The 27,124-nt window shown below is 32.3% G+C and overlaps 2 protein-coding genes across 3 annotated transcripts; one reads left to right on the top strand and one right to left on the bottom strand.

Moving 5' to 3' along the window:
* LOC110094012 (ribosome biogenesis protein BRX1 homolog 2) lies at window positions 1-13,023 on the bottom strand. Of its 2 annotated transcripts, none has more exons than XM_020819104.2 (8): window positions 12,742-13,023; window positions 12,522-12,663; window positions 10,624-10,702; window positions 6,083-6,207; window positions 4,100-4,201; window positions 2,606-2,674; window positions 2,429-2,527; window positions 1-370 (listed from the first exon to the last, which is right to left on the bottom strand). In XM_020819104.2, exons 1-8 carry the CDS (start codon window positions 12,927-12,929, stop codon window positions 239-241), a joined length of 936 nt encoding a protein of 311 aa, XP_020674763.1. In that variant the 5' UTR covers window positions 12,930-13,023; the 3' UTR covers window positions 1-238. The 2 variants fall into 2 exon arrangements, with proteins under 2 accessions (XP_020674763.1, XP_020674764.1); XM_020819105.2 differs by lacking the exon at window positions 2,429-2,527 and adding an exon at window positions 1,703-1,801.
* A 7,051-nt stretch (window positions 13,024-20,074) lies between these two features.
* LOC110094014 (probable receptor-like protein kinase At1g80640) lies at window positions 20,075-23,818 on the top strand. The gene is made up of 10 exons (XM_020819107.2): window positions 20,075-20,587; window positions 20,672-20,812; window positions 20,891-21,144; window positions 21,244-21,376; window positions 21,911-21,974; window positions 22,060-22,156; window positions 22,248-22,350; window positions 22,458-22,576; window positions 22,686-22,775; window positions 23,409-23,818. The coding sequence occupies exons 1-10, from the start codon at window positions 20,443-20,445 to the stop codon at window positions 23,553-23,555; spliced, it is 1,293 nt and encodes a 430-aa protein (XP_020674766.1). The 5' UTR covers window positions 20,075-20,442; the 3' UTR covers window positions 23,556-23,818.
* Window positions 23,819-27,124: the final 3,306 nt, after the last annotated feature.

Raw genomic sequence — 27,124 nt, 5'->3', positions numbered from 1 at the left:
TTGACTCAAACTATCATTGCCATTCTTTCTGAAATCACATTAATCAAACTCTTCAATTCATTGAAATGCTAATAATGCACAAATTCTTAGGGAGAGAACAAAATTGATACTCTGCAATTGCTCGAGTTCATCAACTGAAAAGCATTATTTCCCACAGGAAGACTGACATAATTTAAGCTGTATGATGAAAAGTTTGGGGGTGAAAACAATTTCATTGCCAGCATATATTACCAAGTGGTCATTCCTTCCAGAGATCTGCAAACTCATCGGGCTCCAATGGATTCTCAAGTTCATGCATCTTCCTCCTGGTCTTAGCCTTGACTTTCTTCACATATTTCCCCGCTTTCTTCCTTTTCTCCATTGCCCGAATCTGGTCCAAGTAAAAGTATGAGAGTCAAAATACAACTAATTAAGCAGCGAACCACCAAAATATGGTGGAATAAAGAGAAGAAATTTTATTTGAAAGTCTCTTCTACTTAAATTTGCGGTTCCAAGGATTGCCAGTGCTATACTTTTGAGCTCCTTTTTTCCCCTTCAATTATCGTTCACATGTCAATATATACTAAAAATTCGTTTGATTCAATCTCAATTACAGTGAAGAATACATAAGTTATGATCTTTAGCTCAATGAGCCAAATTGAATTCAAATCATTATAGACATATGAAGACTTAGGCTTCATTTGAGACGGCTTTCTTACTGTTTCTTTAAGCATTTCTTACTGTTTCTTAAAGTAGCTCTCGATTACAAAAATTTAAATTTTTGTGCTATAAAGCTGCTTTAAGACACAGTAATAATCATCTCAAGCGAAACCTTAATTAGCAGTACATACATGATTGAATCACTAAATAAATTTATGTATGAATGGATATACTATCTTTTTTCTGGGTGAAGACATTTTTAATCAGAATTTTTTTAAATTATTTTTCAAGCAAGCAATACCTAATTGGCAAATCAAGACCATTCAGGCATTGATCCTAAACTTCATCATAAAAAATAGTTTGATGCCAAATATCATAAAATTTTTAAATGATTTGATCAAGCATCAATAATACAAAAAATAATACCTAAAAAGGATGATCTAGATAGCGAGATACATGATTTATTAATCTCATGATGTAGCCAAACTCAAATAAAATAAAATCACCTTAGCACTTAAAAATATATATATCTAGAACAATTTCAATGAGTTTTGATTTAAAATAATAATAATAATAATAATATATTTATTGAGGAGCATTAAAAATAATCTAAATTTTCATCAATTATAATCAATGATCAAATCTTAATAAAAAATGATTAAACAAGATCACCAAGTTATTAGGCTATATATCAAAATAAATAATCTTGATCTTGCATTTAAAGATAGCAACATATAAAAGAACTTGCATGAAAAATAGAATGGATGATAGTCTATCCTACAATATAAAGCTCCGACTAATGCAAGGTCTATGGAGGGGGATATAGCCTTAACCTTGCATATAGAAAAGTTGATTTCATGATTTGACTCTAGGACCTACAAAGTGCACAAGAAGATATATATATATAAGCTAGAATTGAACACAACTCAATTTGGTCTGTTGGTTGAGAACTTAGGCTTCCAACTAAGATGTCTTGAGTTCGAGTCTTTGTGTATGTGTTGTGTGTGAATTTGCCTTAAATGGCCTAAATGTCCCCAAAAAATAAGCTAGAATTGAAATATACCTGATTTGGCGATATGTAAAGTGGGTTTGAATATAAAGTTGGTCCACCAAAGCTTCCTCCAAAAATTTTGATAGGATTCAAACAAAATCTTGGACCAACCTTTATGAAATGGCATTTATGTTAAAACCCAGCCATGGACAAGAAATGAACAGAAACTTAAAAGGAAAGGGTATATACCTCAATGAGAGTCATTTTATCCAAGCCTCCGCGATCCATTTTATCAGTCTCGTTATGAGGAACAGATACCTAGAATGTTGGAAAAATGTCAAATCGACTCATTTTGTAAATGTAAACGAAGACTTGCAACCACAAATATTTATGCTTTACAAAAACATTCCATTTGCATTTCCAGTTAAAGAAAACCACCTCAGTAAAAATCGATAAATGCTTGATCTCAGGAACTTAATTAGCTTTCCATACAATTATCTAACGAACACTTGGAAAAGATAGAAAGGCGCTGCAATCTTATTGTGCTATGCATTACTGATAATTACTAGACTTCACTCAATAGATAATTTCATGGATTTATATGATGTGAGAAGAAGTTCCACCTTACGCCAAAAGCACAACTTGAATCGAGATATATATGCTATAATTGAACACAGCTCAGTTTGGTCTGTTGGTTGTGAAGATGTCTTGGGTTCGAGTCTTTATGTATGTGTTGTGTGTGAATTTGCCTTAAATGGCCTAAATGTCCCCAAAAAATAAGGTAGAATTGAAACATACCTGATTTGGCGATATGTAAAGCGGGTTTGAATATAAAGTTGGTCCACCAAAGCTTCCTCCAAAAATCTTGATAGGATTCAGACAAAATCTTGGACCAACCTTTATGAAATGGCATTTATGTTAAAACCCAGCCATGGACAAGAAATGAACAGAAACTTAAAAGGAAAGGGTATATACCTCAATGAGAGTCATTTTATCCAAGCCTCCGCGATCCATTTTATCAGTCTCGTTATGAGGAACAGATACCTAGAATGTTGGAAAAATGTCAAATCGACTCATTTTGTAAATGTAAACGAAGACTTGCAACCACAAATATTTATGCTTTACAATAATAACATTCCACTTGCATTTCCAGTTAAAGAGAACAGAAGCAATAGAAAAACTGCTTCAGGCAGAGTGAAAGATAAAAAATATTTTCCATCTTTGTTCAGAACACAGGACAAAGTACCTCCAACCAATATCATGATCGGGCAAATGCCATTATTGATATCTTCAAAAAAAGAAAGGCGTGCACTCTTGCAAATGAAGGGTTTCCAAAAGGGAATGATGTATTATGCAATTTTAGACTTGCAGTAACGAAACATTGTGTTAGAACGGTCCCTAGTGGAGCGGTCCAACCCCAACCTGTCCCCTTGAAGGGGAGCAATTATTACGTCCGATGAAATCCGAACGTATCCGAATGTATACCGAGTGCTCAATACCGAGTTTTAGGTGACGTGGCGCGTGGTTATTGATCTATGAACGCATTTGGTGACCGGACGTAATAATTGCTCCTTGAAGGGGCAGTTTTTTACTATAGGAGGGGCGGCAGCACGACCAAAGAGAGAGAGAGGGAGGAGTGGGCCCCACAAGGAATTCAAATTCAAACTATTTGGAGACAAAGGAGGGGGTGGCAAGGGAGTCATTTGGTTTAATTAATTAATTGTATGCTTTAAGTAGGATAAAGGAATTAGGGTTAGCTTTTCATGCATGACTATTGTTTCTTTTGGAGTTCTCTTTGGTGTTTTGGGCACTAGACTTCTAGTCTAGAGAGTGGGAGAGAACGATTCTCCTCTTGAATTGAGGATCATATGTATCTTTGTTTTGTTCTTGTTTTGCTTTGATTTCTATAAGATTATCTACTGTTTTTTATTGTTTCCTCCAAAGTTCTTCTATTTTTCTCGTTGTTTTACCTATTATTGTTAGGGTTGTTTGCGAACTAAAGTATTTCCCATTAGGTTTACTTGCGAACTCAAGTATTTCCTATCACATTGATCTCATGATTCGAACTAATGACTTCCATATCACATTATGGCAACCTAACGATTGTTCCATCTACTATTAATATCCCTCTTTATGTATAATTTTGGGACATGAAAAAAACAGTCGCACAGCTTGAAAAAATGATTTGAAAAATGTAACCACCTCAGTAAAAATCGATAAAAGCTTGATCTCAGGAACTTAATTAGCTTTCCATACAATTATCTAACGAACACTTGGAAAAGAAAGGAAGGTACTGCATGCTTATTCTGTTATGCCTTACGGATAATAACTAGACTTCACTCAATAGATAATTTCATGGATTTATATGATGTGAGAAGAAGTTCCACATTACGCCAAAAGCACAACTTAAATTGAGATCAATTTGTACAAGCAATACATACAAAAAATGTACCTGTAGGTCAACATTACCTGGAAATTCCGAAACCATATATGATTGTCAACGATTGAAAATGCAAATATATGGTCATGAAATGGTTTGGCTTTTCGATGATCTTTTGGCGTTCCAAAAATCTGCAATAGCAAAGCTTGGTGTAAATACATGGAAATTGATCAAAAGAATTAATTGTGGTTCTGTGTACTAAGGTTTCTCGTCTATCAAAATTCAATAGTAAAATAAAATAAAAATAAGCTGCTCTTTAAGAAATCATTGAACTTAATTTAAGTATAGCAAAATTTAAGTATAGCAAAATTTTATATTAAAAGCTCGTCTGTTAACACTTGACAAATAAAGGTACATTTGTTTCACATGATTAAATTTTAGGGATCCTTCTAATGAGATTTTGAACCCCAAATTCAGAAATCATACCGAGAAAGTATAGTTTAATTGCATAATATCAGGAAGGTATACTTTAGAGCAGTTATTCGTCACTGGGCTGACCAAATCATAGTAGAAACTTATAAATAGATGAGGTTTTGACAATCTAAAATCAACGCCACTGTAACAGTAAAGTTGTAAATCCCTATAAATTAAGATTCATGAAGGAGTTATATTTAATGATAAAGAGCCAGAGTGATTGATCAATAGGAACAGCCAAATGATTGTCTTGCAGCTGGTGCAAATTAGAGTCCTGGTGCATTATGTTTCTTACATGGTCAAGACGTCAAGCTCAGAACTCAATTTCACCTAATACAATTGACTCTTTCACATATAAAATAAAAATGAAACATATAAATTGAAAAACAAGATAAAATTCTCTTTTTTCTCGCTAGAAAAAAGAAAAAATTCTTAGGAAAATCTTCTGGCATGACATTTGGAAATAAAAGAAAAGTATTTCAGTTGCTCCATTTCTTTCTACGAACTGTATCGATAAGGATAAATACCATAACAATTGTCCTCATAAATTATCATTTATCAAAATAAAATAATATTAACCCAAATACAACAATGGCATCATTACTTGCAAAATACTACATGAAAGATTTTAAGACTCAATTATCCGAGTAAAGCACAGGTCTGCTTTCCAATGAACGACACATAGGCTGTACCTTGACTGCTATTTATATGTTGTTAAGTCACCCATGTCTTCACCTTCTCAAGCCTTTTTTCTAAATAATATCCCCAAAGTGCAAATCAAATTTCCTGTGGAGAAAATTTGTCCTGAGATGACAAAATCCATGACTAGTAAAAGACCTATTCCAAGTCATTGCACCAGAGCTGATAAAAAAGGATGTAGAGGTCATTTAAACCATGTAGCCTTCAAATGGCCAATTACCCTAATTGGCTAATTCACACCAGGTCTGACTATAAGAGATGTGAATAGCATTCACACAAACAAAAGAATTTCTAGGGTCCATTTAAGATCTATTTGTGATGGTTGCAACTGGCTGTACAAGTCATTGTAGAACTGTTGTTGAAATAGTAGGCTTTTTTGGAAGTTGTTGTGGGTACTATAATAATTTACTATTTTGAAAAAGTTGGACATCAATTTTCTTAGCGCAACCACATCATAGAAAATTTATTAATAAATGACTGTTTATCACAATAGAAATTTTTAAAAGGAGCAAAAAATCTGAAGCCAAACAGGATTGTGGTGATTTTCTAAAAAAATAAAGTTGTGAGAAAGGTGGCTCAACAAATCCTAAATGTAGCATTGCTCTTTAGCGGTAAAGTGTGCACCAAATTCGATTGTTGTTAGCTTTGGCATATTATCTGACGGTCCTTTCACATCTTTGTACAAGCAAGCAATATTATCATCATCAATATCCTTAACCCAACAATTTAGACCCACTTTTATGAATCTTCATTTTGGTTTGATCACAAAATTATTTATTCTTTTTTTTTTTCCTAAGAAACCTCATGAACAAAATTTTCTTTCATCCTTAAATATCTAAGCAGTTTATGAGAAAATGAATACAAACCACTTATAATAAAGAAGAAATCAACATGCATACCTGTGTTATCATTTCTTTTATAAGCATCCAACGAGGTTCTTTGTCAAAATTGGAAGAGAAAGTCAAAATTGGCCGAGATCCTTTAAGATGATTTCCAGTAAGCTTGAGCTCCTCCATTGTGTGCACTGGATAATAGTAGAGCAATAAGCTTAGACGAGCAATAACAGTTGTAGCTTAAACATGTGGATTAACAAATGACCTGAACATATTTAAAATAATACACTATCTGATGCAGTTGTCTTAGGCACTTAGTATATTAAATGTGGTGATGCTAGAAGTATTTATTAATAACAAAAAATTTTAAAGCAAGCATGGCAGTTTTTTTTTTTTTTATCTGCCCAAATTACCCAAATTCAAGGAGGCAACGGTATGGCTTGTGAATAAGTCTCTAGTGATGTGCTTGGCTGTTTTTGGAGTATATATTCCTGAGGTGTGCGTTTTCGTGGCATGAATTTTTAATTTCAAATGCTGCGCACTCATGAGTGGTAAATTCATATTGTTCTAATGGTTGGAATTTGACTGGTTTTGGATTTTTGCAATTTTTTTGTTTTAGAAAAAAAAAATAACTAATCTAAATTTTCATACGGTTTGGCCTGTGCCTACATTATGAAGAATCTGTAAATAGTGACAAAAGACATGCAATTGGTAACTTTTGGTTTAAATTTTATTTTTATTTCTAATTTCGATCTTGTGATTGCAAGCTGGATATGTAATTCCTTCAGGTACGGTATAATGCAACTATCTAATTTTAAGGGTAGTAAACTCCTTGAACCGACATGAGATTTGATTTTTCTTTACTTTTGGTAAATTACTTCCTTCTCAATTTGATATACATAATTTGTTATTGGCAAGTTTAGTTCTTTTAACTTCACTCTAGAAGTGATAATGGAAAATGTGATTATGAAAATTAATTTTTGGGCACGCTGATTATTTGTTCAAATTATTCTTGAAATTCTAAAATATTTAAAATCATTTCATAATAAATTCAGCATAAAACATACTATTGCTAATTAGCATAATCGATTATTTGTGATTCATGGATCATTTACTTTCCTTTGCATGAAAGCATATTGTGCATTATATTAGTTGCAGCAGGAAACTTATCCCCGAGTCATCTTGCATTAATACACAATGATAATACACCATTGAAGCTATTTGCTTATATCAACGGGTGAAAGCAAATCAATGCAATTAATGAATGACACAAAGCTCGACCAAGTTACAGTATTATGTTAGTTCAGTTTTAGGGGCATCCTTGACAGTTTTTTTTAATAGATTAACTTTTTAATCACTTGATTCGTGTTCTTGCACAAGGCTAGCTTTGATCGTTCGCATAGCTATGATGCATATTAAAACCAGAAGGAATAATGGAAGCTTATTCTAATCAATTTGTAAGTTAGATCAATCAGATTCAATTCTTGCTCTTTCATTAATGTTAGATTTTAAAATATCAAAAGAGAAAAAAAAAACAAAAAACATTTGATTACAATATGAACAAGCATATGCATAAATTTATGTAAGATGATAAGGTCATATAATTATTAATCTTCTTCAAACCACATTAATCAAATCTCGACAAAGCTTAATTTTAATTTGAAAACAAGAAATTATACCTTGTAGTTTGATATCAACAGAAGCTTGATAAGAAAATAACACATTAGTAAACTTGAGTAGCGAAATAATTGGCTCAGCTCACATCATTAACACCCATGTTTGCATTAGACAAGCAATTTAGATAGAAGATTCCATAAAATATGTCATTTGAATCAGGACTTACCAGCATTTACCAAAAATTTCACCGAAGGGCCATCCGGCGACCTAGCCATCCATAGGTAAAGATCTTTCTGCTTTCTGCACTGTGTATAAATGAAGAAGATCAGTTGAGAAAAATTACACCTACTGGTTAAAAAGGTTGCATCTTCCTATTCTATTTACCTACCATAAAACTAAATTCATGGACTGCAAACTGTATCCTCAACCCTAAGTCCATAAAGCACAAACAAGAATGGTATTAAACCTTCCTTTTCTATTATAGAAGGAAAAAAAACAACTATATTGCATTGTCCCCCGAAAAAAAACAAAACAAAAAAAGTATATTGCTATGTCCCCAAATTTCCCATTCACCAATGCAAACATTTTTTTTTTCATTTTATGCTTTATTTAGCTTGAAGGAAATGAAAGAGAGGAAATAAAGAGGAAATGGACAGAGTAAAAGGGAATTAGTCTTCGCTCACTTATTTTGGTTGAAGAGAAAATGAGTAAAAGAAATATTTTCCATTTATTGTTTAGTTGATGAGAAATTGAGTTTTTTGTTTGATGTGATGAAATATGCAGGTAATAGCAATGATCCAACAAGTTTTTTTTTTCTCATTTTTCACTAGATTTAGGGAGTACCAAGATTTAAAATTGCGCAATTGGGTATTGAGGCATTTTTTCTTTTGTGAGGCTAGGCGTAAGCCACAAGCCATTTTGTGGCTAAAGTCTCAAAATTCAAAAAAATGCATAAAGTCATAATAAAAGTTAAAAGAAATTTTTTATACAATACTCAAATGATATGTTAAATAATGACATATTAACTTTCTAACGAACTATTAAGTAGTAAATTGACATACTCGTGAAATAAAAATTACACAAGACGTAAAGTGGCAAGTGATAAATTGCGTGAAACTGAATTGAAATTCAAATATTATAAGAGCAAAATACCATGAAACATAGGAATTACATAAAAGTATACTTTAACATCAAGTTCAACTCCAAATTCCTTCTTTCTCAGTTCTCTACTCATCCACATTTAATTCTTTAAAAAAACTGACATAATTGGCAACAACTCAGAAATGATCTGCACTTACATCACTAAGAGGATCTTTATTTTAGTTGTCTTCATAGCAAATTTATCTCTCCCCTGCCTTATCTTGTGGAGTTCAATGTCTCTCAATCTATTTCATCTTCATTTATTTCAATCATTTTTCTCTTTCATAAATATTTTTCATTAACATAAAGATGAGAATAATACTCCAAAATTTTTAAAGGAGGTGGTGGTGGTATGCGGCTTTCAAGTGATTCCCGGTGGTGGCTATGATGGTAATGGCTATGACAAAGGCAGTGGGCTGGAGATCGAGTCGATTGAGAGGAAGTTGTTGCGGCTTGGGGATGCATGAAGGCATTATTTGTTCGGGCTTTAGTTTAGGATTTATGTAAGTTTTAATTAAAAATATATATAAATCGGGTGAGATGTACACCTCACGCCAGTAAAGCGAGGCATGCCTCAAGGCGGGCCTCAACCAAGCTGAGGTGCAAGCCTCATAAAAAAAGCTCGAGGCAAAACCCTTGAGAGGAGTTTTTCACAAGAATTGCGCTGTGGTGGGCCGCAAGGCAAGCCTTATATTTCACAATTGTAAACAATCGGACAATAAAAAGTATGCAATTGTCCATATTTTCTAAATAAATTCAATTATCTATTTATTACATTAGAACCAAAAACATCCATTATGAAATTGTGTAGTTAAATGTATCTGCGTTCCCTTTAATTACTTCAAGCAAATACACCTTTAATGAACAAATATTTTTTTATGTTTAGGACTTCTACCAATTAAACCAAGAGCAAAGCTCGCATACTACTAAATAGGCATGCCTAGGCTTCATGAAAATATTCGAAAGTGCAAATTTTTCTAACCTTCATGAAACATAATCTTCAAACCAACGAAAACTCAAAATTAAGATGCAGAAAAATACCTCAAAGAACAGGCAATACGTGCAGTTCCTGAACTCGACCAATTCATTAAGTGTAGCTCCCTTGCTATCCTCTGACTCTACCTTGTTATCCTTCTTAGAGTGTGGCAGCAGTGCCACCACATTCAATAGGAAACTTATCCCTGAGTCATCTTACATCAATACACAATGATAATACACCATTGAAGATATTTGCTTATATCTAGGGGTGCAAGCCAAGCAAATCAATGCAATTAATGAATGACAAAAAAGCTCGACCAAGTTACAATATTATGTTAGTTCAGTTTTGGGGGCATCCTTAACAGTTTTTTTTTTTTTAAGATTAGTTTTTTAATCACTTAATTCATGTTCTTGCACAAGGCTAGCTTTGATCCTTCGCATATCTATGATGCATATTAAAACCAGAAGGAATAATGGAAGCTTATTCTAATCAATTTGTAAGTTAGATCAATCAGGTTCAATTATTTCTCTTTCATTGATGTTAGATTTTGAAATATCAAAAGAGAAAAAAAAACATCTGATTACAATATGAACAAGAATGCATAAATTTAGGTTAGATGATAAGGTCGTATAATTATTAATCTTCTTCAAACCATATTTACCCAATCTCAACAAAGCTTAATTTTAATTTGGAAACAAGAAATTATACCTTCAGTTTGATATCAACACAAGCTTGATAAGAAAAGAACACATTACTAAACTTGAGTGGCGAAATAATTGGTTCAGCTCACATCATTAACACCCATGTTTGCATTAGACAAGCAATTTAGATAGAAGATTCCATAAAATATGTCATTTGAATCAGTACTTACCAGCATTTACCAAAAATTTCACAGAAGGGCCATCCGGCGACCTAGCCATCCAAAGGTAAAGATCTTTCTGCTTTCTGCACTGTGTATAAATGAAGAAGATCAGTTGAGAATTACACCTACTGGTTAAAAAGGTTGCATCTTCTTATTCTATTTAACTACCATAAAACTAAATTCATGGACTGCAAATTGTATCCTCAACCCTAAGTACATAAAGCACAAACAAGAATGGTATTAAACCTTCCTCTGTCTAGTATAGAAGGAAAAAACAACTATATTGCATCTTCCCCAAATTTCCTATTCACCAATGCAAACATTTTTTTCTTTTTATGCTTCATATAGCTTGAAGGAAATGAAAGAGAGGAAATAAAGGGGATAAAGGGGAAATGGACAGAGTAAAAGGGAATTAGTCTTCGCTCACTTATTTTGGTTGAAGAGAAAATGAGTAAAAGAAATATTTTTCATTTATTATTTGGTTGATGAGAAATTGAGTTTTTTGTTTGATGTGAGGAAATATGCGAGTGATAGCAATAATCCAACAAGATTTTTTCTCTCATTTTTCACTAGATTTAGGGGAGTACCAAGGTTTAAAATTGCGCAATTGAGTATTGAGGCATTTTTTCTTTTGTGAGGCGAGGCATAAGCCACAAGGCATTTTGTGGCGAAAGCTTCAAAATCCAAAAATTGCGTAAAGTGATAATAAAAATTAAAAGTAATTTTTTATATAACACCCAAATAATATGTTAAATAATGAAATATTAACTTTCTATCGAACTATGAAGTAATAAATTGACATACACATGAAATAAAAAATTGCAAAATATGTAAAGTGGTAAGTGATAAATTGCGTGAAATAGAACTGAAATACAAATATTACAAGAGCAAAACAACATGAAATATAAGAATTACATAAAGTATCATTTAACATCAAGTTCAACTTCAAATTCCTTCTTTCTCAGTTCCCTACTCATCCACATTTAATTATGAAAAAAACTAACAAAATTGACAACTTAGAAATCATTTGCACTATCATCACCGAAGGGGTCTTTATTTTAGTCATCGTCATAACAAATTAGTCTCTGTCCTGCCTTATCTTGTGGAGTTCAATGTCTCTCAATCTATTTCTTCTTCATTTATTTCAATCATTATTTTCTTTCATAAATATTTTTCATCAACATAAATATGAGAATAATACTCCAAAATTTTTAGAGGATATGGTAGTGGTGGTGTGCGACTTTCAAGTGATTCCCGGTGGGGGATACGATGGTAGTGGCTACGGTAAAGGCAATGGGCTGGAGATCAAGGCGGTTGAGAGGAAGTTGTTGTGGCTTGAGTGAACGGATGATTTGTTCGGGCTTTAGTTTAGAATTTATGTAAGTTTTAATAAAAATATATATAAATCAGTGAGGCGTAAGGCGAGGTGTGCCTCAAGGCGAGTCTCAGCCAAGCTGAGGCACAAGCCTCATAAAAAAAGTTTGAGGCATAAGCCTCGAGGCATTTTTCACTGGAATTGTGGTGAGGCAGGCCGCAAGGCGAGCCTCATATTGCCCAATTTTAAACAATGGGGAGTACTTGACAAAAAAAAGTATGTAATTGTCCATATTTTCTAAATAAATTCAATTATCTATTTATTACATTGGAACCAAAAACATCCATTATGAAATTTTGTAGTGAAATGCATCTGCGTTCCCTTTAATTACTTCAAGCAAATACACCTTTAATGAACAAATATTTTTTATGTTTAGGACTTCAACCAATTAAACCAAGAGCAAAGCTCGCATACTACTAAATAGGCATGCCTACGCTTCATGAAAATATTCGAAAGTGCGAATTTTTCTAACCTTCATGAAACATAATCTTCAAACCAATGAAAACTCAAAATTAAGATGCAGAAAAAATACCTCAAAGAACAGGCAATACGTGCAGTTCCTGAACTCGACCAATTCATTAAGTGTAGCTCCCTTGCTATCCTCTGACTCTACCTTGTTATCCTTCTTAGAGTGTGGCAGCAGTGCCACCATATTTAGCATCAAATGCCGATATCTTCTCACATCCACAACAAGGAATTAAAAAAATAAAAAAAGAGATAATATTTTAAGAAATAATGACACCAGAAATCACCTAGATATGATTCGACGAGAGCAAGTTATCAAAACCTTCTCCTTGTTCCTGAAAACAGGAGCATCGTTCTGCTTCTCCAATTGTTCGCTTTTCCACGCTGTAAGAGTCCTTTTTGGCCTTTCTGGTGCGACCTCATCTTTCTTCCGACCCTCCTCTGAGGCCTCCTCATGCTTCCTCTTCTTAGCCATTGTCACCGCAGTAAAGAAGCCGCTAGGGTTTTGGTATATTCGCGATGACAGCAAGATTTAAGCAGAAAAGCTAATAGCTCGAACTGCAGAGCCGGTCCGCCTAAAGTTATATAAGTGGCCCAATTCGTTCTTTGTTTAACAGCTCTGACAAACCGCTTAGGATTCAGGTCGACCCGCATGATTCGTTGAAAAAACAGGTTTTTTCGGGTCATTGCTAAGACTCAAACATAACCTGTCAACTGAAGCAGCATGCACATAACCTATTGAAGATTTTTGTCGAATTCAGGTCATCAACGAAAGTGTAAAAATTTACAAATTTTTTTGCATGCACAAAATTTAGTCATAGGCTTCAAAATTTTATTTGTTGTATTAGAAAGCTGTTTTAAGAAGCAGTAAGAAAGCTATCTCAACCGAAGCCCATAGACTTTATTTGAGAAAGATTTCTTACTATTATGCTTTTAAATCACAATCATAATTTTTATTTGATCATTATTTTCAATAATTTGTGTGCTATGAAGTTGTTTTCTACAACTACTTTAAAAAAATTGCTTTCAAACTCTAAAATTTGACGAGGCATATAAATCATTCTTTATTGAAAGCTTAAAATGAATTACATGGATCGAGCATATCACGCATAAAATTAGCTAAGTATTTATCTCATTGAATTTATGATTGAGCTTTTGATTCATAAAATCATTTAATTGGCATGAACTCGAAATATATCATTCTTTTTACAATTTTGTTAAATCCTTCACTACAACGATAACAAAATAAATAATATGTTGCATCTTTTGTAATAATATATTTTGGTCAACAATTACATTCATTAAATCATATTGGATTAATTAAAGCGTTTTTTTTTTTTTTCCAAACATCATGAACAGGAGCTTGGCGCTAGGGGTTTTAATATTTGACACGATCCGAAAATCCGACTTGAACTCGACCCAAAAATTCTGGATTCGGGTTAGAGATTTCGACTTGTTTATAAAACTGGGTTGAGTTCAGGTTGATCCAAAAATCTGAAATCAAACCGGTTTAATTTGGTTTTAATTAATTTAGGAAGGTTTTAAAATATGGTTATGAAATAAGTATATGATATTTTCAAAAAAATAATAAACCATGCTGCCCAAACTAAATTAAACTTAATTTATTTTAAATTGATTGAAGTAAATCATACATTAATTTAATTTAGGTTTAAATAAATCGAATTAAATAAAAAAATTTTAGTAAAACATACCTAAAACGGGTTAGGTTCGGGTTCGAAAAACTGACCGGTTTGCAAAAATTGGTCTGGTTTGGGTCAGGTCAAACAATGTCGAGTCAGTTCCGAGTTGGACCCAAATCCAACCCGTAACCCAATTTTGACAGCCCTACTTAACGCAATTCTTTTATATAAGAAAGCACTTTGCACTTTTTGCTTGGAAAGAAGATATTGATTAAAAGTTTGAAACAATTGTCTCGAAGATATTTTTTAGTTATGATGACAGTTGCAATCATTCAATTAATACTAAATGTTAACTAATATCAAACCAAATCATTTATCATAAACGTAGCAAAGCTTAAACACATGGCTATTATTTGTTTTGAGGTAAAATGGCCGAAAAGTATTCTAAATGCAAGGGTTTAGAAAATATTGTGGTTTGATTTGAAATAAGGAATGCATAGTAAAATTTTGAAGTATTTGGAATGCACCATCTTGTTCAATTTTGATGTATTTAAAAATTGTTAGATTTTATCGATTTTGAAGTAAATTGTAAATTCTCTATTAGCAACTAGCCACCATACGCTACTTTGGCAGTTGAGCACTAAGAACCATCAACCACCATTGACAATTGTCATCGCCATCATCAGACACCGTTGTTGGTCACCATTGACCATCGCGATTGATTGTTCAGTTAATCAGTTGGCGTCCAGCTGCTAGATAGGCCAGCGACCGGCCATTGGAAAGAGCGAGTTGCTAAACATAGCGCTTCAAAAATCTTTATTATATGATTATTTAGATAATTTGTCATCCTCCATGTATTTTTTAATCTTTATTACAAAGGTTTTTAAGCAATTGTCCCCCTAGAAGTTTTAAAATACTATGGCCTTTAGGTAATTGCCACAACAAAAATAAACACATTGTGTAAAGATGTTATTGTTAGGGAACGATGAACCAAATACAAAGGTCAAACCCTGCTATGGGGGCGCTGCCCCTTGGACCACCGACATATTTGCGAAGCGTACAACGATGAACAAATAGGGGTCTAGAGGCAATGCCCTCAGAACAAATTTTGAATGTAAGCATATTTATATATAAAAAAAAAATCTACACTTTTACTTATAACAACATATGGTGAGTTAGGAGAAATAAGCTTGAAGCTGCTCTCGCCTTTCAGAAATAAGCTTATAGTTTTTTTTGGATGACCAAGCAGATGAGGCTACAAATTGTTTTGCATGTTTGTTTAATTTGGTTAGGTTGTTACTGTCTTTTTCATTTAGCCCACCATATTCATTGAACATAATTAATAGAAAAAAAAATATTATAGTCTTAATTATTTATAATTATATATGTAATATATTATTATTCAATAAAAATAATGGTTATGATTGAGGAATCATATTTTAATTTTTATTTTAGTATTTTATTTGAGTTTATGATGATCCACTATCTTAATAGAAAAACATTATAGCTGCTCCTTCTTAATTAATTGGTGCTAATTTAATATTATAGCTGTAATTTTATATTAGTTTGATAATTTTTTATTTATGCTTTAATTTCTAACTAATTATTTTTATACTTAATAATATAAGTACATAGATAACCAGCTCCTTTTTAATTGGATTTTAAATTAATTTGTATATTTATTAAACCATTCCTAACGGCTTTGTACAATTCTTTTTTATTTTTATTTTTTTATTTTTTAATGAGTCGCTGTCCTATTTTTTGTGAAAATTAGAGTCTTAAGATAATGATTTCTTTGTGTTATTGTTTCATGTTGTCTTTAGACTTTCTTTCTGGCTGTTTGCTTATATGTTCGGTTAGCTACAAAACTCTGCATGAATGTTATTTTTAACAAACAAAAATATATTTATAAAAAAATTATATGATTAAGGGGTCTAATGACCTTAGTACTCTATTAAATTTATAAGTAGACATTGCTTATATAATTATACGTATTTAAATAGACTAGGGATAGAAATATACCTCTAATATGGATTCTAGAAGAAATAATTAAAATCTTGGCTTTCTAACTCTAGATATATATCATCAATTTCCATAGGTTTTCACTATCGCCAACAAAGCCGATGACCGCTATTGACACTAACGTTAATGCCCACCATCACTGACAAGGTCGAGGCCTATCATCGATAGCAAGGCCTATGATGTTTATTGGAGGCCTTTTAGTGGAATTGATGAATGAAAAGTCATGCTGAGTTATATAAAGACTAATTTGGATCAAACTTGATATCATGCCCTAGGATCTAATTTGCAAAAATTCTTTATTTTATATTTTATTATAGAAAAATCAAAACTATCTAATTTCATTTATGATTAATAAACAACGGCAATAAGTTATATGATTCAAAATATCAATACACATGTATTCATTGACCCAAAAATACATCATTTATGAATACTCAAAAATCATACAATCACAACACAGCCTTCCATTCTTAAGTTTAAAAGAATAATTAAAATAACAAAAAATAGCATGAGAAATTATGATCAATCTCACACTTATGAACTTCTTCCCTGACATGGAATAATTTAAACCACATAATGAGCTCAAGAGCTAGCAAAATATAAACCCCTTTAAATAAAAAGAAGTTAAACTCTTAAACATCGATGGACCTTTTGGTGTAATCGTTGATATTTCATTAAGAAAATTCTTAGTAAGAGTGCTCAGCCCAAAGAAATCATGGGATGGGTTACTTCCTAGGAAGTTACATCGACAGGACAAAATCGTGAGACCATTAGGTTAAAGTGGATAATATCTCGATAGTTAAGAATTTGGGCTATTATAAATAATGTCAAAGCAATACACCAATTGTAATATAAGAACTAAGTTTCATACAAGATAAAATGCTACGCCATGAGAGACACCTCTTAAACCATGTATGGGATAAAGTACAACGTGTATAGTGATAGTCAGCACTTGAACTTGTAGGGGTTACCTCTAGAATCATATATGCATGGTGGATGATTATGAGATAAAGATGCTGACGAGAATGTCAGTTGCCTAAGTGGAGGGGATTGTAAAACCCCTTAAGTAAAAAAAGCTAAGCACTTAAATATCGAGGTGCCTTTTGGTGTAATGACTATAATTTTATTAAAAAATTCCATAGTTAAACATGCTCATTATAAAGAAATTCAAGGATGGGTGACCTCATAGGAAGTTACACCATCAGGATAAAATTGTGAGACTCTTAAATCAAATCTAATAATATCTCGACAGTTAAGAGTTTGGGCTGTTACACAAGAAATCAAATCCTTCTACTAAATTCAAAATACATCAAAAGAGCAATATGCACATCAACATTCAATGATTCAAATCATAGCAATAATATTTATATGATCATGAATATGTGTAAAAATAGTAAAGCTTATATGCAAAAGTAGTAGATTTTGTAAATAATAAAATAATACAGTACGGAAGCAAAGTAAAACAATGCGGCGGAGAAATCAATAAATAAGTAGAAGTGTCGAATCTATAAAATAGTCATCACATCATTATTATCAATCAATTAAAAAAATCATATCATGCGTTAAAACCAAATCATGATAAAGATTTTCGGAATCATATGAATATGATAAAACCCTATAATGACACACACATGATATCTAATTATTTTATATCAGTATTAAATTAATATACTAATCATATGTTCAATATATCACGTGTTCAATATGTTACATGCTCAGTATTAGTAACAATAATGATAAAATAGTAGTAATATCAATAACAATTTAGTAATAGTATCAATATCTATATCAACACCATTAAATTCAGTGGTCATAGTAGTAAAATAAAATAATAATAGCAAATTCCTACAGTGAAAGTAAATCAATACAATATCAGTAAATGCATACAGTAATAATGAATTCATAACATGCATTTTAATAGTCACACTAAACTAATAAGAAATTTCGACCATCGCAATTTTTTTCAATAATTAATAATCAGTAGTCGATATTTGTTGGCTTACACTACAGGAAAATCACCTTTTTTAGACAGAAAAATTTGTCATAAAATATGAAAAATCTTGCACGAATTACACCATAATTTTTGCCATAACATTATCGGCATATTTTCCACCTTTCTTTCGCCGCTATTTTCGGCGCAAGTATGTCCGTCGGAAAGTACGTCGATAATGGACAATTCTTCTGTAGTGAAAAAGTCTTATAATGGATTGTGTTAGTGCTTTATGATATTTATAGTAAAACAATAATATAATATTAATTTAATTATTTATTTTAATTAGTTTTCAGTATGAAATTCATATAAATCTTTTTGGTGCCAAAAAAATTATAAAATAATACATTTTATTTTAAAAATTCTGTTAAAATTAGTTTGTAAAATTAATACATAAGGGTCCCAAAATCTCACTTGTCCCAACATATGTCAATTTCTTAAATATTTACACAAGTGCCAAAAAATTATGAAAAAAATTAGTGTAATTAAATTATTATAATATCTATGTTATGACGAATATGATTTATTTTTTGAATTTATAATGTCTCCTGAAAAAAATTATTTATCTGGGTTAAAATACGGGGTATTACATATGAATCCTATATAAGTTGATTTGAAGTAAGAAAATTTTATATATAATTAAGTTGGATTATCTTATTGGGTCCCATATTAAGACCTCTTAGATTTGATGACCAACTTGCCCCATGAAGTAAAACTCCAAATAAGAGTGCTTGACTTGGCTAAAATCACATTTGACTTGCCTAACCTTATTGAACTAAGTGAATCTTAGATAGTAGGGTTTTAACCATCTCTCACTGATGAGGATTTGTTCGCATGCCTTTATTTGATTGTAACTAACAGCCTAAATTCAAATAATAGATTGTGCATATCATTGATTTGGATTATATTTGTAAACTCGAGTATGCCTTCAAAGGTGTATAATAGGTAGCTAGCAGGTTGTAGAGAGTAACTCGACATGAAGAGGGGTCCACTGATAGAGCTCACAAGTAAATCGCCCAAAGTGATCAATAGCTCTAGTCGTCGGGGCTCACCAATGAGTTCTCCCTCTTCATGGCAAACTGAAAATTCCTCATAAGACAAAACACCTCAACACGCCTAGATGTCACTTTAGTCACTCACTCTCTTAGAGCGACCATCTTCCCCAAACTCAACTATAGGAAAAGTGTTAATTCAATTATTTCTCAGCTAACCCCACCTTGGTTGGCTGATCACTAAGCTCATCTTGTCTACATTCACTAATCATTTGCCTTCTCCCTTAGGCATTCTAAGGCTCAGCACAAGCCTCTGACAGCTTCAAGAGCATCCAAGCAACAACTCCTTAGAACTCGTTCATAGGTTCATCCACTCCTACTTGACACTACCAAGCTCGACCACACTTCGAAGCTCAACCCAGTGCATACATGACAATGATAGTGGATATTTTTTGAAATGATAGTGGATATTTTGTCAATTTTGATACTCATAGTTTCATTAGCATTCTATAGATTTTCTTCTATTATCTTTACGTTTCATTCTCACAAGTCCAAGCTCACCAGTCACGAGGTCAGTTTGATAGTAAGGTTGCATCATCCATTAATAATTTTGAATCCAACGGTACTATACCTTACATCTAGGGCGGCAACTCCAAAGAATAATGCTGAAAATTCTCATCTGAATTTGGTTTGATACTTCCATTTTAAAAATATATATTTTTAACATTTTTCATGTTTGTAACTTTGTTCTTTTCTTAAATTAAAACAGTTCTCTGCTAAAAATAAATATAAAGAAAAAATAATAAACTTAATTGGTCCATTTAATTGGAACCAACCTACAGATAGATCCAATTTGTATCATAATTTATTGGCAAACAATGGCTGATTTCAATCCAAACAAATTTAACGTTCTCTTTTCATTGCTCCCATTAAAAAAAAATTGATTTAATGGGGAGCGCCCCCCCACCCCCGCGGCTTCAAAGCTTCTTATCTTTCTTCTCTGTATTTCTAAAATTTTAATTTTGTTAACCACTGTCATGAATCATTGACCTTTCTCCTCTGCTCATCTCAGCTTGCTTTTTGTAACTGACCCCATGAAATGATTGTTTCTTTTATCTTAAGAGTTTGAACTTTAAAGGCTCTCTCCTGCTCTCCGTGCAACTGTTCCTCTTCTTTATTAAATAAAGCAGCCGGATAAACCAAAAGCCCCGAGCGGAGAGAATTCAAACAGAAAGAGAAAGATGTTTCAAAAATAGAGAGAAGGAAGAGAATGCTTCGATTGTTTTCTCCTTCCCTCTTACTTTGGCTTCCTTCCAACATTTCGAGAGAGTTGCTTTGTCTCTAATGGAAAGGAAGAGACAGATAAGTCCTACACACGTCGCTTTCCTCCTCTTCTTTCTCTTCCCATCTCTCAACAATTGCAGAGTCCTTCCTCGGCAATTGCAAGCAAGTTCTTCCCCTCCCGTGCTTATGGCGCCATCTCCCACAGGTACTCACCGGATCCCTTCAAAGGTTGCATCTTTGATGGGCTTCCCTTCCAAAATTTTAGCTTCTCCAGTTTTTCTGTTTGCAGATAGTCAGACGGTTACGGAGGTCCAGCATAACCATTTTGATAAAGATCTCATCATTTTCGTCTCCTTGTCCGCGCTTGCTGTTATTGCAATAGCTCTATCTGCCATTATTGCTTGGATCTCGTGCCGAAAGCATCACAAAGGTTATCTTTCTGTGTTTTGAATTTGAAAGAAGCTCATTTTAACTGTTTGTCATACTAATCTGTAAGGGCATCTGTCAGATTCTACCCTTAAAGGGCTTTCCTTAACTCCAGTTTTTAGCAAGTTGAGCTCATTGAAGATTGTGCACAAAAAGGAAGTTGTTGAAATGATTGATTATTCATTGCTGGACTCTGCCACAAATCATTTCAGCGAGGATAATATCTTGGGCGAGGGGGGATTTGGCTGTGTATACAAAGCTAGCTTCAACGAAGGCAGTGTTGCTGCTGTGAAGAAATTAGATGGTGGTGGGATGGAATATGAGAGAATGTTTGATGTAAATTTCTTCAATTGCTGATCTACTGCTTACCAATTTTTGTGTTTGTTGGCCTTTCTAACTTTTGAACAATTAACTTTTTTTTTTTTTTCAATTCAGAATGAGTTGAATTTTTTTGGAAGAATCAGACACCCAAATATTGTCTCTCTTTTGGGTTATTGCATTCATGGGGAGTCTAGATTTTTTGTCTATGAATTCTTGCCAAATGGCTCATTGGAATCACTGTTGCACGGTATTGTTCTTTTTTTTTTTCACGGTATTGTTCTCTTTTTATAATAATGATGAAATTGGGGGAGGAAAGTTAAGGGGCTGTTTGGTAGCACATTGGATTTCATTTAAGCATGATTTCATAAATCCTCTAAATCCTGATTTACGAAATCCTGCGGGGTTTAAATCCTGAAAACTGTTTGATAACATTCATGATAAATTCTGTTAAATCCTATGTGACTGTTTGGCTATTCTACTCAGGATTTAAGGAGGTTGAAAATTTTGAGTAGAGTTTCTTCTTTCCCGCGCCAATAGAGCCAGAGGATTTCGTAAATCCAGCAAAAAGCAGGATTTATGAAATCCGGGATTTAGCATGAAAAGGAGGAATTTTCCGTCTACGGCGGCTTTCATTTGCCGTGAGATTTGGTTTTGCATTTTAGGCCGTTTGGCTGGATTTCGCTCAAATTCGCCTCAAATCCGGCCTAAATCCTGCTATCAAACAGCCCCTAAACTTGAACTATTTGATTATTTTCATCTTTTTTTTTTTTTTGGTTTTCAGGATCATCTCATGGGTCATCTTTAACTTGGCATTTGAGGATGAAAATTGCACTTGATACAGCAAGGTTGACCAACCTTGTAAATACTTTTTTTTTTCATTATTTATAGTATGTTCAATCTACTTACTCTCTTACTTATGATGTCAAGCAGAGGACTTGAATATCTGCATGAGACTTGCAACCCTCCTGTGATTCACAGAGATTTGAAATCCTCTAACATTCTTCTAGATGCTGAGTTCAATGCCAAGGTACTTTCTTTTTTATATTGACAAATCTTTTCCTTCAAATTCACTAAACTAAATGTTGAAATCTTCTTCTAATTTTTGCTGAATACTACAGATTTCAGATTTTGGACTTGCAATTAGTGACTGCAACCAAAACAAAGCCAGTGTCAAACTTTCAGGCACATTAGGTTATGTAGCTCCGGAGTATGTTGTAGATGGTTTGTCTTTCCTTTTTTGCTCCCATATAAACTGAAACTACAATCATAAATTTGAAAAGAAAGGTTTTTTATTCATCTAAGAGTTGAAAAAAGCCCTTTTTTTTCAGGAAAGCTTACTGAGAAAAGTGATGTCTATGCATTTGGAGTTGTTCTTCTGGAGCTTTTGTTGGGAAGGAAGCCTGTGGAAAAAATGTCGCCCTCTCAAAATCAATCTATTGTCACTTGGGTATCAATCTGTTCATTTCAAGTTTCAACTTAGCTTTTGCTTAGGAAAAATTTTCATTAATTTCTTTGAATCTTTCCTTGTGATAATGAGATAATTCATCTTTTTGCAGGCCATGCCTCAGCTAACTGACCGATCAAAGCTTCCAAGCATAGTTGATCCCATGATCCGAGATACAATGGACTTGAAACATCTATATCAAGTAAATCTATTCTTGTTCTTTTTGTATTTTTTAGTTCTTACTGTTAGGGGTGGGTGGGATTGAGTGAAGCTGATTTATGAGCCGGCTAAAACTCCTGCTCGCCTTGATAACCAGCTCGTGAGCTGAGTTTAAAAAGCTAACAAGCTAAGCTTGAGCCAAGCTCAACTCAACTAGTCAGTTAGGGAGCTAAATCGTTTAAAAATTATTTAGGGTATTTATATAGATATCGCAGAATTTTTATGTGTTTATGTATTTAACAATTAAGCTTTGGCATTGACTTGTATAACAACTAAAATTTTAAATTATATAAAAACTATCACTAATGCACTCATGTTAACTTTTCTAAAGTGAAACTCATCTTTTCATGTATATGTTTTAGTATTGAAGCTCAAGCTAAGGATGACTTGGGCTTCGTTTGGGACGGTTTTTTTACTGCTTCTTAAAGCAGCTTTTAAGCATAAAAATTAAAATTTTTGTATTAAAAAATTACTTTAAGAAGTAGTAAGAATGCCATCCCAAACAAAACTTTTAAGCTTGACTCAACTTAGACTCATTTACTCACCTACGTCCTACCATTATAGATATAGATAGTTCTTCGTTCTCTCAAGGCTAGAATTTTGTGGAATTATGCAGGTTGCTGCTGTTGCCGTGCTATGTGTTCAACCAGAAGCAAGTTACAGGCCATTGATAACTGATGTTCTCCACTCTCTGATACCGTTGGTGCCTGTTGAGCTTGGAGGAACACTTAAATTTTCAGAGCCATCGCCTCATCGAAACTAAGGCTTCGTTTGGGATGGCTTTCTTACTGCTTTTTAAAGCAGCTTTTTAGTATAAAAATTTTAATTTTAAAACTAAAAAGCTGTTTTTAAGAAACAATAAAAAAGCTGTCCCAAATAAAGCATAAATGTTTTCTGAATGTAATGTAATTGTTTTTCCACATTTTGAGTTGATCTTTCACATATGTTTTTGACGTTGGAATATTTGGAGCTTTGTCTATATCATAAAAAATAGAGAATGACAGACATTCTTTTGATCTTTTTTTATATTTGGAGAGACTTTGTTTTTAAAGATTTTCTGATCAAAATTTGCTTATGTTAAATTTTAAAATTATTATATTTGCTTTGAGATGAGTGTAATCTTAATAGTTTATTGACCATTAATGTCATTTAGGTTTCGTTTGAGACGACTTTCTTACTGCTTCTTAAATCAACTTTTTAGTACAGAAATTAAAATTTTTGTAATAAAAAATTGCTTCAATAAATAGTAAGAAAACTATCACAAACAATTCCTTACTCTCTCAAAATGAATTTAATAATTTTCAAACTTATTCTTAATTACATATTGACGAAAACATTTGACTGAATTTTATGGCTTTTATATCTTTGCTTGTACATATATGAATGGTAAAGGAATGGGTAAGTTTAAAAAATAGCATTCAATTCATTTGAAACTCTTAGTAAAATGAATTGTTTGAATTTTAGCACTGGAAGGAGAATACTTGTTCAGATATCTTGAAGTTTTCTTCTGTTAAGATCTTCTATGTCCTATTGCCCGCAATTAGAGGCAACAAGTTGTAATTTTTATGGTAATTTGCCTTCTATAATAGGTCTCCAATTGGAGTTTTCTGAATGGGAGAATGATGTAAACCCTCTGCAAATGCCTTCTGGACATTTGGTATTATTTTACCAATGTAAAACTTATATTTTTAATTGCCTAGGAAGAAGGGTGAAGGCTCATGTTTGGTTGATGGAGAAATTATTCTGTGCAGACAACAGATGGTTCGGAGATCAATCAGGAAATTTCAGGTCACTCGGTACACAACGGTATCGAGCATTACTACCGAGCAAAAAAAATGATGTGGCGCGATCTGGTTGGTCTCCCGGTGCATCCTGTGTCTGAATAGAATAATTTTTTATTAACATAATAGATGGTCAGAAAATGCTTCTTTCTTGTTTATTGGTTGAGAGCTTTGACTATCAATCATTAGATCTTGAGTTAGAAGCTTATGTATGTGATATGAGTGTGAATTTGTTTTAATTGGCTTATATATATATATATATATATATAAAGAGAAAGAGTAAACATAGGGAGAAGAAGTATTATTTCTAAAGTAAATTTTTAATACAAAAATTGAAATTTTGAATTATAAAGCTGTTTTAGAAATCAGTAAAAAAATATATCGAATAAAACCAAACTTTGTTTGGGACGATTTTTTTATTGCTTCTTAAAACATAATTTTAGTGCAAGGATTTTTCTATTAAAATTTTATTTAAATAATAATAAAAAAAGTCGTCTCAAACTAACCCTAAATCTACTTCTACCTTTCTTATGAAATTTATTTTTGTGAAGCTATAATTATAAGAATGATAGAGGCATATTTAGGCTTTGTTTGATACAGTTTTTTTAATAATTTCTAAAGTCAATCCCATATAGTGGGATAAAGATTTTAAGTTATTGATGTATAGCTTTGTTTGAGAAAGCTTTTTTAATAATTTCTAAAGTCAATCCCATATAATGGGATAAAGATTTTAAGTTATTGATGTATAATTATAAGAACATTATCATAAAAAAATTATAAATAATATTTTTCCATTTCAATGCATTTTATTTAAAATTTGAGAAAGAATTTTCTGTGACGGAGTCTTCTTATTAAAAAGTTTTATTATGCCAATTAAGGTGTTATATATGTTAATTTATAATTACATAATGTATATATATACTCATCATATTAACATATATGCGTATTTAAATTAGATATAATTAAATATATTTGACATTTTTACATTATATAATCTAAAATGACATTTATAATCTATAAATTTAACATAAATTAAATTAAATATGTATACTTATATTATGTCATAAAGAAAGTGTGTAAGTAATCTAAATTTTCATATTTAATTTCTAATATATTTATGGTGACGCCCAATATTTTGATATATCAAAGAAAAATAATGGGGGGATGGGTGTAGAGAGAGAGGGTAGAGAAAATGAGAGGGAAAGAGAGAGAGAGAGAGGATGGATAGAGAAAGAAAATAACAATGAGAGAGAGAGAGAGGATGGAGAGAAAAATGTGATATAGGTCCAAATGGTATGATCATTGAGAGATTTTGAAAGGTCACCCTTGGAGTATGGACGTCATCTAGACTCCAATCACGTGAAAACATGTGAATTTTTTCCTCTTTTTTTGTACGCAGTGTGTACAAAAGAAAAAATCGCTTCTTCATGTGATTGGAGTCCGGATGAAAAGTTACGTTCGGACACTGCGATTAATGTTTTCTCCTGTAAAATCCAGTGATAGAAGTTGTTGCAACTAGTTTTAAGAAAAAATATATTTGTGGTATCCTCTGTGAGACCACCGACAATCTTTTTACATAATTAAATGCACAACATTAAATTAAGAAAAAAAAAATACTCATGATGTGTTTGGCCGGACGATTAGATTTATTATTGAACATAGATTTGCAATTCTAGAAAAGCTCATTGTATTCGCTTAAGGGTTGTTTGATTTGAAGTGAAGTCGGTGTAAGGTATTTCAAACATTGGGATTTTGAAAATACTGGTGTTTGGTTGAATGAAAAGTAATATAGCGTAAATTTTAGGTGAATTTCTTGTTCAGTCGGTTTATTTTTTTTTATGAATTGTAAACTCAGTCGGTTTTGATCGATTTTTTTTTTCCACTGTAAGCAAGCTACCTTGTCGACGCTGGCCATTGCTTGTTTTATTCGACCGTCGACCGCTGCCACCACCGACATCCTCCACCACCACCGGTTACTGACCACCATCATCTTTGAATTGTAAATTGTATTCATTTTATTTCAAGCCAAAATGAAAAAAAAAAAATAATCACTTGTATTATTTTAAAATTTTAACACTCATCAAAATAATTCTAAATCATTCAAATACAATATATTCCCTTAAACAAGATTGCTATAAAGTTCAACATATTAATTTAGGCTAACAAAATTAAACTATTCATTTTTTCCTTAAAATAAATATTAAAGTCCTATTAAATTTGCACGCGCTGAATTAAAAATAATAATGAATTTAGTCATCCTTTACGTCTAGTAGGAGATTAGATTTTTTGTTTTAATATAGCAATAAATTAAAAAACTTCTGAATTAAAATCTTTTTTTTTTTCACATTTCAATTCATAATTTTTTGCATCTCTAAGTCATAATATATTCATGAAATCTTAGAGACTGTGCACATGCAAATATATAATTTTATAATCTGGCTGTTCATATAAATCAAAGCTTATTTTCAAAAAGTCTAAGCAGGAGAAAAAAATGCAGGATTGATGCGTTTGAGCTTTATTAGGCGATTAATTTGAGTTGGTTGGGCCTCAA

The sequence above is a fragment of the Dendrobium catenatum genome, unplaced genomic scaffold (assembly GCF_001605985.2).
Source record: "Dendrobium catenatum unplaced genomic scaffold, ASM160598v2 fragScaff_scaffold_156, whole genome shotgun sequence".
Classification (NCBI taxonomy): Eukaryota; Viridiplantae; Streptophyta; class Magnoliopsida; order Asparagales; family Orchidaceae; genus Dendrobium; species Dendrobium catenatum.
Note: the sequence above shows the minus strand (reverse complement) of the source record. Positions and strands in the feature narration are given on the sequence as shown.